At 34.9% G+C, this 13,566-nt stretch overlaps 1 protein-coding gene across 2 annotated transcripts in view; it reads left to right on the forward strand.

The window, feature by feature from the left end:
* The window catches only part of kcnn3 (potassium intermediate/small conductance calcium-activated channel, subfamily N, member 3), a 57,132-nt gene extending 43,743 nt beyond the window's left edge, over nucleotides 1-13,389 (forward strand). For both annotated transcript variants that reach the window (XM_052577507.1, XM_052577508.1), the window contains 4 exons: nucleotides 1,262-1,372; nucleotides 7,060-7,187; nucleotides 9,329-9,398; nucleotides 12,010-13,389. In XM_052577507.1, coding sequence (XP_052433467.1) covers nucleotides 1,262-1,372; nucleotides 7,060-7,187; nucleotides 9,329-9,398; nucleotides 12,010-12,348 — 648 coding nt within the window. In that variant the 3' untranslated portion in view covers nucleotides 12,349-13,389. The remainder of the gene's footprint in view (nucleotides 1-1,261; nucleotides 1,373-7,059; nucleotides 7,188-9,328; nucleotides 9,399-12,009) is intronic.
* The last annotated feature ends 177 nt before the right edge of the window (nucleotides 13,390-13,566 follow it).

Genomic DNA, 13,566 nt, shown 5'->3' on the forward strand with positions numbered 1-13,566 from the left:
ATATATATATACTTACATATACACACACACATAAATATATAGACATGCAGAAAAGTATATGAGAATATATATATATATATATATATATATATATATATATATATATATATATATATATTCTCATGTACTTTTCTGCATAGAATGAAATATTTTTTTTCACATTATGGCATATCATCAAATATTTGAGCAAAGTGGTTTATATACTGTATATACGTGTCTGTGTATCTGTCTACATTACAATTCAAAAGTTTGGGATCAGTAAAAAAAATACTTTATTTAGTAAGGATGTAATTCAAATGATCAAGACATTTACAGTAAAGACATTTATCATTTTATGAAATGTTATTTCAGATAACCAGAAAAATTACAAATTTCAAAGAAATATTAAGCAACACAGCAGTTTTTAACTTTGATAATAAAAAGAAATGTTTCTTGAGCATTAGAATGATTTCTGAAGGATCATGTGACACCGAAACCTGGAGCAATGACTGCTAACAATTCAACATTTTCATGACAAATGACATTTTCAATTACATTAGAACACAAATATTTATTGTGAATTGTAATAGCATTTTACTGTTATACTGTTTACTTGCTGTTTATTTTTGACCAATAAATGCAGCCGGGTGAGCATAAGACACTTCTTTCCAAATCATTAAAAATAAAAACAGACCCCAAACATTTAAACAATATCTCAAAAGGAGAATTTAAACATCCAATTTGTTATATGTTAAGATACAATTTAAAACTGGTCCCCATCACACTAAAAACAATAACCTGTACAACTAGAGTCAGTCTTCAAAAAGTTTGTTCCCCATTGGTCGTGCTTTGTCTTCCCCAGTGCACCAAGAACAGAACTACCACTGCTTTCCCTGCTTAAAAGAAACAAGTGTATGATGCCACAGAATGTAACACCGCAAAAAACTCCTAATAGCCCTAAAACTGTCTTCATTTTCTTAAAGCAAAATTCTTAAAGCAAAATATGGGTTTGTTTATTATTACATTTTGCCTGACATATTTGTAATTTAGCTCCTTTTACTTAAACCATTTCACAAACCCTTGTTTGTTATGTCTCTTTCTAATGCTCTCTCATCTGAAATGAACTAGAGTCAATGTTTCCATAACTTATACATTGGAAATCCCTGATGTATTATCATTCATGTTGTTCCATGAAACCTCTTCTGATGATACAACTATGTAATGTTTTTATGTGTGTATGTGTGTGTTCTCTCACCTTGACCTCATCTCTTGTCTCTCGCAGGGAGCAGGATGCACTGCATTGGTTGTTGCCGTGGTGGCCAGGAAGCTTGAATTGACAAAAGCAGAGAAGCATGTGCACAACTTTATGATGGACACACAGCTCACCAAACGGGTAAACACACACACAAACACATTTCACAAATGCAGCTTTATACTCAAAAACAGCATGTGCATGCATCAGTTTTCTATCTTTGGTCCTTTTAAATTTTTGATGTACTTGAAGGACTCAGAAATAGCTCCCTGTATCAAATATGTAGGCAACATCATGGTCGACATCAGTGACTAGAAGGCTGGTGATCAATAATTGCAACGCAGATTAAAAAAGAAATCACTTTAGCAGTGAAGTGCTGCTTCAGATGAGCAGCTACAGTAAATGCCTTCTTCAAGTGAGCGAGGAAGAAAGAGGATGGAAAACAAGCCTGTTTTTTTTTAGTTTATTACCTCACGCTCCCCCAGTTGCCTGAGTTTAACAGTCTGTCAGGGGAAGAGAGAAAGAAAGATCGATAAATGCTGTAACGTTATTGTGGCAAGATAAAAATGCACTCACAACTTTGACCTCACAAACCTGTTGCTGTGGAGACATGGCGGCAAAAGGTTTACCTTTAACTGGATGACAGTCTCGCTGTCAGGAGGAACTGACAGTACGGTGAAGACAGACAGGCTTCTCGGGCCAGAATTGTTTACCACAAACTAAATTTAATTAGAAACGCTAATGTGCTCTTTATAAAGTGTTCTGATTTTCTTCCTAACTTATCACACTTGTAAATAAATAAATATGCATTCATGAGGGTTGTAAATATTTATTTCCTTTAATGCAATTATTGTTTTTAAAGGTTATTATGTGATGAATAGAAAAATCTTTCAATTTTGCTATTTTTAACTACATGTTTATTCAGTACACTCTTTAAAACAAGGGATCTTAATAGGCATCTATACTTCCATGAAACACATTTAACATCTGTAGATACTTTGCGTTGTACCAAATATTTTTAAAGTGGAAAATTATTCTTAGATTAAAAAGCTCTTTGCAAATGGTAAACGTATAGAATATAATGAAAGATGCAAGTTTTCAAATCGTTTTACATTACCTACTGTACCATGGTGAAAAAGAAATATAGTAAAATGTATCTGAAATACATTTATCTCATGTCAAGTAGGCTACACTACAAATACATTTACATATTTTTGTACTTAAAAATACCCTGCAAATGTACTGTAAGGTATACTAAACTGGAATAATTAAAAGTTGTAACAACTAATTTTGTGCTTAATTCACTTTAATTGTGCGGATGTTGTGCTGAAGTCCAACTAAAGATACACTGAAGTTTATTTGATTGTGCTAAAGTGGAACTAATGCAAGCGTACTTCAGGAACCCTTTAAATATCTTGCATTTAACTAATATTATTCAAAGACCTTACAAATTATCATCTATAGTGGCATTCAAACAGATTTTAAGCTTAATTTTAAGATATCTGCAGTGTACATGAGTAGTACTACAAATAATTTAATGTCAGTAAAGATGTTATTATATTTGAAATATACTTTTACCAGGGTAATCAAATTGACAAAATCCATAATGCTTTAAATATCTTTCCAGTGTTTAATCTAAGGTGTGAAGAATGAAGAACTGATGCAGTGCCGAGTAGGTCATAGATTATGATCAATAATAGAGTGAAATAGCGCCATTAACTCTATTGTAAAAGTGTAGTGCATTTCCTGTACGCTTACTTTTTTCTTGGAGAAATGCTCTATGATTGAATTGGCAGTTGTAGATTGAGGTGAGCTGGTCTGGCAGCTGCTGTAATGGTAAGGCTTCTATTTACCACATAACCAACAATGATGGCCTGGCCTTCAGTTCCCTGCCCTTGGCCTCCTTCTGTCTGATGTCCACTTGCAACTGCTTTGACCCTCTGACAGTCTCTCTCTTGGTCTCTTCTCTCTGATTGATTTTACTGTATCTAGTAGTAATTGCCAAGTGAAAAACCTAAACCTCAAATACAGATAATAATCAATTAAACCTGCTGAAACTGCTGGAGGAGCAAATGGTTTTAGATCAGTTTTGATTAAATCAGTGGTTCTCCAACAGGGGCAGTCAGCAAACTTCCAAAAGGGCCTCAAAATGAAAATTATTTAAATTAAGACTAAACAAACATTAAAATAGGCTAAATGTACCAAAAATGTTTTTCTTTTCTATCATGATTTTGGGAAACATGGATATGTAAGGTAACTTCATTTTTAAAATGTGATTTTAGGACTTGGAAAAGTCACGAAAAAAAGTTTATGTACGAATATATATATATATATATATATATATATATATATATATATATATATATATATATATATATATATATATATATATATATATATATATATATATATATATATATATATATTTTTTTTTTTTTTTTTGTAAGAATAATTTTTTTTTTTTAGTTATGTCGAACTCTGAAATTTTGTCATGTAGGTAAATATTTAAGAAATGTAAAAACAAAACCTTTTTTATCTTCTTTCACTAAACACAAATATCTGAAAAAAGTCTTGGGGCCTTTGAATATTGTTGGAGTCCAAAAAATTTTAATTGCTTTATTAAATAATGGTCAGATGTTTAAAAATGACAAGCAAATAAAATAATATCATGGGAAATGCAATTTGTAACCGAAATGTGTTTTTAAAATAAATAGTGATTAGTACTTAAAATTTTGAAAATGTACCAATGGTGAAATATATATATATATATAGAAACAATGTATAATTGTTTTTTTATTATTATTATTGAATGCATTTTAAATAAGTTTTATGCATTCTTTAAGATTTACATTTATGTGGGGAATGATATAAGACTGTCAAATAAATTTTGTGTTGGTATATCTGGTCTATATCATCAATTTGCATGATGATTTTTCTTGTATTGTGATTTTTACATGCATGGCCACTGAGGCATAGGTCTTCTAGACTGAATAATGTGCTTATAAACATGGTAGGACAATGTGGATATTGCCTAAATAGTCGGTAACGGTCGTATGTATGTGAATAAGTCAATATATTGTATGATCTAGTTTGTATATTTAACAGATATAAGAGAGCTGTTCGGAATTATGTTCGTATATTTGAAGTAACATTATTTGTAATATAATACTGCTTCAATGTCATTTGAAGTCCAGATTCCAGAAAGCTCCACTTGTAGACTGCCAAGAACATCCCTGCCTAAATTATATCTCCCTTTCTCATTCTCTAACTTGCCCTGTCTCTGGCTCTTTTCATAAATGAGACCTGCATTGAGGTTGGGCCAGAGCTCCTACTTTTGTATTATTAAATTCACTGACCACTATTAATTAATCAGAGTTGCGCAGTGCTAAATCCAGACACAGTGAAAAAAAGGAAAAGCCTGGTGATGCCCTATGGGTGGAGGAATACTGTCAAATCAGGAGCTTATTAAAAGCAGGAAGGTTCTATCCTCTCTCCGTTGCCCACCGAGGATGTAATTGTTCTTTTCTCCGAAGCGGCGCCCCTTTGAAGTCTCCTCATTCATTTTTCTTCAAAAGATTTTCTTTTTCAATTTTGTCCTTTATTTGCTCTCCATCTCCCTTTTCTGTCGCCATATGTGAGATTTAGATAGCATTCATTGCTTCAGGACATCACAAACAAATCTTTCAATGCACAAGGAGGTCTTCTAGGAAAAGAGCCTGGAGTTAAAAATACTGTAATATTTGAACCTCAAAACCAGGCCTTAATAATATATATATATATTTTTTTTTTTGTATTTGGTAAACTCTAAGCAGAATCGATATTTTGACGTTTCTGTTCCTTTGTTCCTCTGTATTATTGCCATTCCGAAACTGGTTCGAGAAGAAGAAATACTGGTTAATAAAAAATTTTGCCTATAATAGGCTAAAAATAAAATAATTATAATAAAGTACAAAAAAAATTTACTTAAAAAGAAAAAGAAAAAAAATCTGCATAGTCATTGCCAATACAGCATCGTCCTTTCTAGATTTTGGCCAAATGTAGGCTACAAAACAAAAGAGAAAAGCTATTAACACTTTAAAGACATTCAAGTATTTTTTAAGATTACAAATGTTTGCTGCATTATTAAAAAAAAGAAAAAAAACTATACGTAGCTTATAAGATTGCATTTTAAGAGTAAAACATAAAAAATAAATAAAAGCTTAAGTAGCGTAGGTTAGGCTCACGTCACATTATTTTGATAATGAACAGGCTGCAATGTCGCAAAAATATGTTGTGTTTGTGTGTGTGTGAGAGGCGCCAGTGCGATACCGTCATACACGCAATCATTCAAAACTTTTGCAAAATAAACAATAAAATAACGAAAACTTTAAAGCTCTAGTTTTCCTTTTCGAGAACTTTGGATCATGTCAGGGAACTGAAACTCAACACATTTGTTTCTTTTGTTCTTTTAATCTGTCAATGATTTAAGTGAAATATATTTATGCCTATATGTTCCTTTTTATGTAAGCCTATAATTTTATTTAGTTTCCTCTGTTCTCAGAAGTGCTGCAGGTGCGTGATTTGTTAAATCCATCTTACACTATCCTCGGATAAACTCTAATGCCAGTGCATTGCCATTACAACTTACCTATGATGAGTTCACAGCTGCGTGAGTACTGTATTTCACTCGCTGGATGCATCAGCATCTCATTTGCAGGCCATAGCCTACTACTTCAGTCACTGGTTAACAGCACATTTCAAATAATAAATAGAAATATAAAATAATGTTATAAACTGGTTAATGTCCATTTTTTTTTTTTTTATTATGTTCGGAACTATAAAATTTGATTTCATTTCTGTTTCTGTCAAAAAAAAAAATTGTTTCTGGTTTTTGTTTTCATTCCTTGAACCAGTTCAGAGCGCTGCTCAAAACATTATATTTTACCCTTTCACACATTGTATTACAGTCCAAAAATCTGCATTTTATTCATTAAACACCTGCAATCCCGTTTAGCTAAATGCACTAGCATAGTGCTACACTATGTTAAAATAGGTCCATATAGTGAATCAAGTTTTAAAAAAATGCAGACTATGTGCAAAAGAAAATGCTAAATGAATTTACCATTACACTTATTGATATAACAGTATAGGATATACTGTTATGTAAATATGTAAAGATTGCTTGAACTGAGGCAAAACAGTCATCTGCCACAACACATTAAAGAGCCACAAAACGGTATTTATTGTTTGAATTTATTAAAATTTTTGAAATTGTTTCATTCCAAAAGTAACCTGCTCTGTCCTGTCTGTCAGCATGTTTTCAGTTTCCTCTTTGATGTATATTTTACTGTGTGAGAACATGATGTGTAGTGTGAGAGTGGCATGGCTTATTGGAGATAACAACAGTACCTAAGGTGGACAGGTTTTTGCAAAGGGTCAGTTGGATCCAAAAATTCCAAATATGCATTTGATTGAAACTCCATGTAACTCCTTTGGAAATGAATTAATGTCTGTTGTTTGTGAGAATGGAAGAATCAGCTTTGCTTTTGTCCTTCAAAACTTCACCACAAAGATATAAAGATATCTTGTAATAGCTTTAGAGTTGACCCTGTTTTATTGAACATTGCTGGTCTGGGGCCAAAATAGTGAATTGACCGGATGACAGAATTATGCGCTACAAAATCTGTTGTCAGATCACTCTGGAATATCTCCCAAGAGGATCTTTAATTTGGCAGACGTCTGGGGTTGTGTGCATGCACTGGCAAAGCAGTGCTTATGCTTGTGATTACTTTCTCCTGAGGTGCTTTTCCTGTTGCTAATATTGTTGTTATGGTGACATGTCCCCTCAGATAAAGAACGCAGCGGCGAATGTTCTACGAGAGACTTGGCTGATATACAAGCACACCAAGCTGATGAAGAAAATTGACCACTCCCGCGTACGCAAGCATCAAAGGAAGTTTCTCCAAGCCATTCACCAGTGAGAAAAACAACCTCCCATCACAGACACACAGCTTTTCACAACAAACTTGCTTGAACGCTCATCTATGCACTTTATATTCTCATATTGATCGCACAGATAGACCAGTAAACTACAAAAATGCAAAGCGAGCTTTAGCAATGTAAGCTAAAACCCCATAAAAAGCCTTTGAAGTGTTTTGCATTTGGGCTGGGAGTATTGATTGGCATCTCTGACCTGCCCATGGACATGGTATCTGAGAAAAAACAAGACAAATATATTTTTCAAGTGTGGTGATGGTTTTCTCTACCATTCATCTCTACAGACCTGTTTTTGGGATGATATCTTGAACTGTGAAACATTACCTCGAGATTTATGATGTAATTCAGGTTTTTTGTATCATCCAAATACCAAATTCATGATATTTTGATGTTTTCAGGTCTTATCAGGAGAATTTGGCCCCACAGATCATACATGTAGGACACATTCCATTATGAAAATTAACAATGGTTTACTACAAAAAAAAAAAAAAAACCTGTGGTTACTATTGTTAATTCATGGTAGACATAAATTAACCATGGTTTTGCTACATTAGCCATAGTAAAAAAAAAATGTGTAGTAAAACTGTGGTTATACAAATGGTAATCAATACGGCAAAAAACATGGTTACTGCACTTTTACTGCAATAAAAAACATGGTTAATTTTCGTAAGGGTTATAAAGAGACATTGACTTGACTAAACAGCTTGAACATTTAAAGTGGCAGCCTGCAGTGGGATAGTTCACCCAAAAATAACAATTATGGCATTAATTACTCACCCTCACGTCATACCAAACCCGCAAGACCTTCATCTTCAGAACACAAATTAAGATATATTTTAATGAATTCCGAGAGTTCTCTGACCCTCCCATAGACAGCAAGCATACTACCACGGTCAAGGTCCAGAAATGTGGCATGGACATCGGCAAAACGGGTGATTCACTGTTTTTTTTTTATTTTTATGCTTGATTGTGTTTATGGGGTGCAGTCTAAAATGTCTTAATGCTTATTAAAAAAACAAACAAAAATAATTTTTCACATCATTTACCTTTTTCCACACTGCTGTGTTCCTTCTCTGAGAAACACACTGATCATTTATTGCTTTTATGAAGCTCCTCCTCCCTCAAAAATAGGCAATGGGCTGTGGTTGGTTAGCTAGCCCATATACTCCTAATCAAATCGTAATCATATCGATTTCGTTTTGAGGTATCAGCTATTATGATATCGCTGGGTATGAGAATCCTAGCGGATACGTTGTCTACATTGTTTACGTTTTGATCTGAATTAAAACATCATATCTAAATGAAAAATGTTCATGTTTGAAAATATTTTCATTGTTATTTTTACATTCCATAATAATCAAGTTCAATAGAGATAGTTCACCCAAAATGACAATTCTATCATTGTTTACTCATCCTCATGTTGTCCCAAACTTTTTATGTTTGGGTGAACATTCCCTTTAAGACCAAACAGAAGCCTCTGCCAAGCCGGTCGCTTTGGTTTTAGACTGGATGAATAAACAAGAACTAAAGCTAATATGGATAGAGCTAGCTTGATGCATTGATATTATGATTCGATATAGCTAAGAGAATATTACATCACCTCATTAATATTCATAAGTCCTTCCAATTTGGTAATAACATGTCCCTCTGGATTTTCAGGTTGTCATTACACTACTATAGTAACTATTTGTGATTGTTCATTGGCTGTATTAGCTTATTTGAAGGTTAGCTTGCTGATGCTAATGCTATGCTCTGTGTGGGTGCCCACCGCTCCACACACATACTCATCATCTGAAGAACTATAATCCTCCTGTCACTGTTTTGTTGTGGCCCTGTCCGCCAATTTTAAGGACTCCTTTCAAAGCAAAGCCTTTCTTTTAAAGAAATCCCACACTTGTGGAATCCTTTTACTTCTAATGCTTTTAGGATTTAAGCAGTAATTGCAAATTCATCTTGGGGGATTCTCATCAACAACAAACAAATAAAGAAATTAAGATGATTAAGTTAATTAGCTATTTGAGGTTTACAATTGAGGGCCGTTGGTGCTCGAGAGATTAGAAGGAGGTCTAATGGGTTGTGTGTTTGTGCGTGTGTGTGTGTGTGTGTGTGTCTGTTTTTTAGATTACGAAGTGTTAAAATGGAGCAGAGAAAACTCAGTGATCAAGCCAATACTTTGGTGGACTTATCAAAGGTAGGACTACTGTACATCCACACATCAATACAAGTCTCAGACATGGTCGCACATCAGAGCCCACGCATATGCACGTTACATCTGTTAGGAAACAGTAGACACCCACACACACTTTCAATGACATTTTGTTCCCTTTTCCTGCAATTTTACCATGCCCACATACACACACACACACACTTTGTAACGCCCAAGGCTGCAGGCACATTGACTGCATCACTTGTATAATGTGACACACCTTTGCTTTCCCAAATATATCTCAGCATTCAACTGTTTCCATGCTGACCCATTTGTTTCTGTGGCTTTGTGTCTCCTAGCAACCTGAACAAGTGTTAAAGCAGGGATGACAGTGGGAGCGAGGAGACGGGGAGAGGGTGGGAGGGGAGAGAGACAGGAAGCTGAAGAATGACAGAGAATGTGTGCAATTCAAGATATTTTTCATGATGGCTGTGTGTGTGTTTGGGCATTTTTTTCTGATTGTATCTAGTGTTTTATTTCTTTTATGTGCTTGTTTTCTGAAAGAGAGTGAGTTGTATATTCCTAGAATTTGTAGCATTTTCTTTTTAGATATTTGAAGATGTAGCACAGTGAGTCGTGAGTTTGCCTTTAGTTTTTTGTGTGTGTGCTTTGTATGAGACTCAATAAATATGGGTTGCTCAAGGTACATTTTATTGCATGCTATGTCTGTCCACTTTTGAAGCTTTTTTTTCTCTAAATGTTTTTTTATTTAACAAAACTTTTTGCCTTCCAATAACAATATGTAAAGATCCATAAAGCAAGATAAAAATAATGTCGAGACATTGGAAAAAACAATTGTTAAAGGTACAGGTTTTATGACTATCACTATCAAAACAATAACAATCGCGTGGTTTGATTACACTAAGAAGGAGCGTGGAATGATGGGATTTGTTGTCTTCTACCCAACCGCTGACGGCCATCAATCAGACGGAAAGATAAATCATGGATTTAACGCGAGTTCAGCGATTTGCGTGAGTAGATTACATATAAAGTCAATGCAGAGATATGGATCAGATGCGTCCTCTTGAGGGTCTAGAAATGCGATGCCCCGGATTTGGCGTTTATGCCCAATAATACTAATCTTGTTAATCGTTATAATAGCATATGTTTTTTGTAAAGATACGAATGAAAACAACTCACCTGTCGAGTAAAACAGTTGAAGTTTGTCGCGAAGCTACTTCCGCATTTGTCCTCGACACTGTTGTCATGTGGTTTCTAGGTCAGTAAAGGCGGTAACAAAGGGTAACTAACGTCATTGACAAGCGACTGTACTGCTTCGTGTCACTGTTTAAAATGGGAATATTCTCATGATTTACAAATAGTTGGAAACATTAGAGATATTGTTAGTAATCAGCTGGACAAAATATATTACACTAGCCTAACGTTAGTGGTTTTTGAATATTTTACTGCAAATATTTTACAAATTGTACATTTAATATCCTCTGCAACTTTGCTTCTCATGTTTCTTGCCTGACTGGATTTTTTGGGGGTTTTAAATTTTGAGCATAAACCACACTAAATTTTATAATAGCCATGCTTAAAGCCCAAATATTTACCAGTGGTGGAAAAATAAACTACATTCAAGATATGTTCTTTGGTAACAAGTAATATTGTCTCAAATAGTTCCTTTTTAATGTCATTTTAAATGATAAAAACAGTTTTTATTGTAAAAACAATCCAAAAATAGACTTAAGTTATTTACCAGTTATTCTCACCCAGAGGACCATTTTATTGCTCAGCTGGTACCCTTTCCATGCTTTGGAGACTTGTTGGAGATCTTCGTTACATTTTATTCAATTATCATCTTTGTTTCAGATGTCTGTCTTAAACGTTATGAGAAAAAACAAAAAGAGACAATTGACATACTATAAATTGAATATGGGCTGCATAGTTTAGATGACTTCTCATCAAGAACCTCAAAGGGAAAAGCATGGAGATTACTGGAGTATTTTTCTCATATGAAAAATTTTAAAAGCTGGAGACTCTCCATTCAATCTCTGTTTAATTTTATTTGGCTGTCTAGCCAAACCAACTTAGATATTTAAGTCAAGATGTGATCTAAGTGGACAAAATTTACGTAATGCACATTCTTGGTCCTATTACGAACATAAGTACATGTAAAAAAATATTGTCATAATAATCTTTCATCAAAATATTATAACTTACGCTTCCTCTGCTTTTCTTGTCACTATTGAATATTGCTAACCAGCAGCCAAAGCTACTTGTTTTAGCAAGCTCCATAATGGCATATACCGCCCACTGTTCGCAACCCAATCATTTCCTCAGAGATAATTCCCATCAAATCCAAACCAATACTTTTTTATTAGTGAAAATCCCGTTTTCCTCAGAAACATATCACATTAACAAGCAAATGGATTGTGAACACCATGTTGACTTTAAAGAGATCTCATTTGAGATGCTTTATTTCCTCCGGCTATTTATTGCTCCATTTATCTCTGCTCTTTCTATTTAATCTTTCTTCTGTTCATGTACAGTACGTGTACTCCTTTTCTCTTTCTTTGACTGCTCTGAATCCCTCGCTTTATTTTACCACAGTATTTCTGTCTAACTCCACTCTCATTCTCTCTCCACATAGATGCAGAGCGTCATGTATGAGCTGATGTCTGAGCTGAACGACCGCAGTGAGGATCTGGAGAGACAGATGTTAAGTCTCGAGCAGCGGGTGGAGCAGCTGACAGCCGGCTTTAACGTTCTGCCCGCTCATTTGTTGGCCACGCTCAGCGCCCAGCACACCGCGCTCGTTCAACTGCTGCGTGAGCGTGATGCCAAGGTCCTGAGCCCCACTGCACCCTCTGCACTCTCACCCACCGCTGCCAGCCTGCCTCTAGCCAACCCCTCCTCCAGCGCCGGCTCTGTCCCCGTCCCGACTCAGCCCACCGAGGACAGTCCCAACACCAGCAGCTCCAGCAGCTGAGACCCTGGTGTGGGAAGTTCCCCTGCAGGGGGGAAGGGTTGGATGATTAGTCGAAACGAAGAGATGACCATACACATACACATTAACATACGATGCACTGTAACTACGAGCATTACGCAGCTTAACGCCACAGAATATAATGATGGAGATGCTAACATTTGCACAAAAACCCTATGACGAAACTGCCATATTCCACGTAGTCCTCAAGACGAACGTACTTTACTGTTACCATGAATGTATACATTTTAGAAAACACTGATTCAGACATGTTAACATGCATGGATGCTCACTCACTCACACACACACACACACACACACTCACACACACACTTTTTTCCGATTACGTCTTTGCTACCAAAGTGCTCTGTTTATAGTTGACTGAAATGGACTAAGGTGTTTATTGCAAAGCAAGGAACTGGGTTGGTTTGTATTAGAGAGAGGATAAATAATCAACAGCTGAGAATGTTGTGAAATCTGGAAGGCACTTTTTACAGTCTGCAAGAGACTAACAGCCATTTGAGCAAGGCATTATTTTAAAAAGAGCGGCGCTGAAGCCAGTCGATACATTATAAAAACCACCATCAAGGTGGAACAGCTGCTCACACAGAAATAACTGTAGAATGAGTGATTATAGTCATTTTCTTAGTGGAATTGCTTCTATTACAATGGTGTTGGAATAAGAGACTATTTTACTTCTGACCCCGTTTCAATGGAGAGACCATTTTGAAAACTGACTAATAGGGACATCCTGTGGCCGGAATACTGAGTTACATCCGCTTGGAATATTGTACAGTATGCTATTACTGAAACTTAGCTTTGTATCTCTCCGTTTTTTACCATTAATAATAACTAACGCAGTTATAGCTCATATTTATTATAATTATACGATAGCATTCTTCTCATTCGTCATGAAAATTATGGTTGCTGTATAAAAACGATTTTACTAATATTAATAGATAAGGGAGGTGCCGTTTGAGGTTGAAATTATTTTGTAATTTTATTTTACCAGAGAGAATTAATAAAGTATATATCTATACATGACTGTGTCTTTGTGTGTGCGCGTATCATTGTGTGACTGACAAGACAAAGTAAGTCTGTATGTTGCAGTGCAGCCCTAAACGCTTGTAGAGTATAGCTTTTATGGTTTTATATTGAATTATAATTTTATTTTTATATGCATAAGGCATAATTGAATTATAATTTTATTTTTATATTCAT

This window comes from Carassius gibelio, chromosome B16 (genome assembly GCF_023724105.1).
Source record: "Carassius gibelio isolate Cgi1373 ecotype wild population from Czech Republic chromosome B16, carGib1.2-hapl.c, whole genome shotgun sequence".
In the NCBI taxonomy this organism is placed as follows: Eukaryota; Metazoa; Chordata; class Actinopteri; order Cypriniformes; family Cyprinidae; genus Carassius; species Carassius gibelio.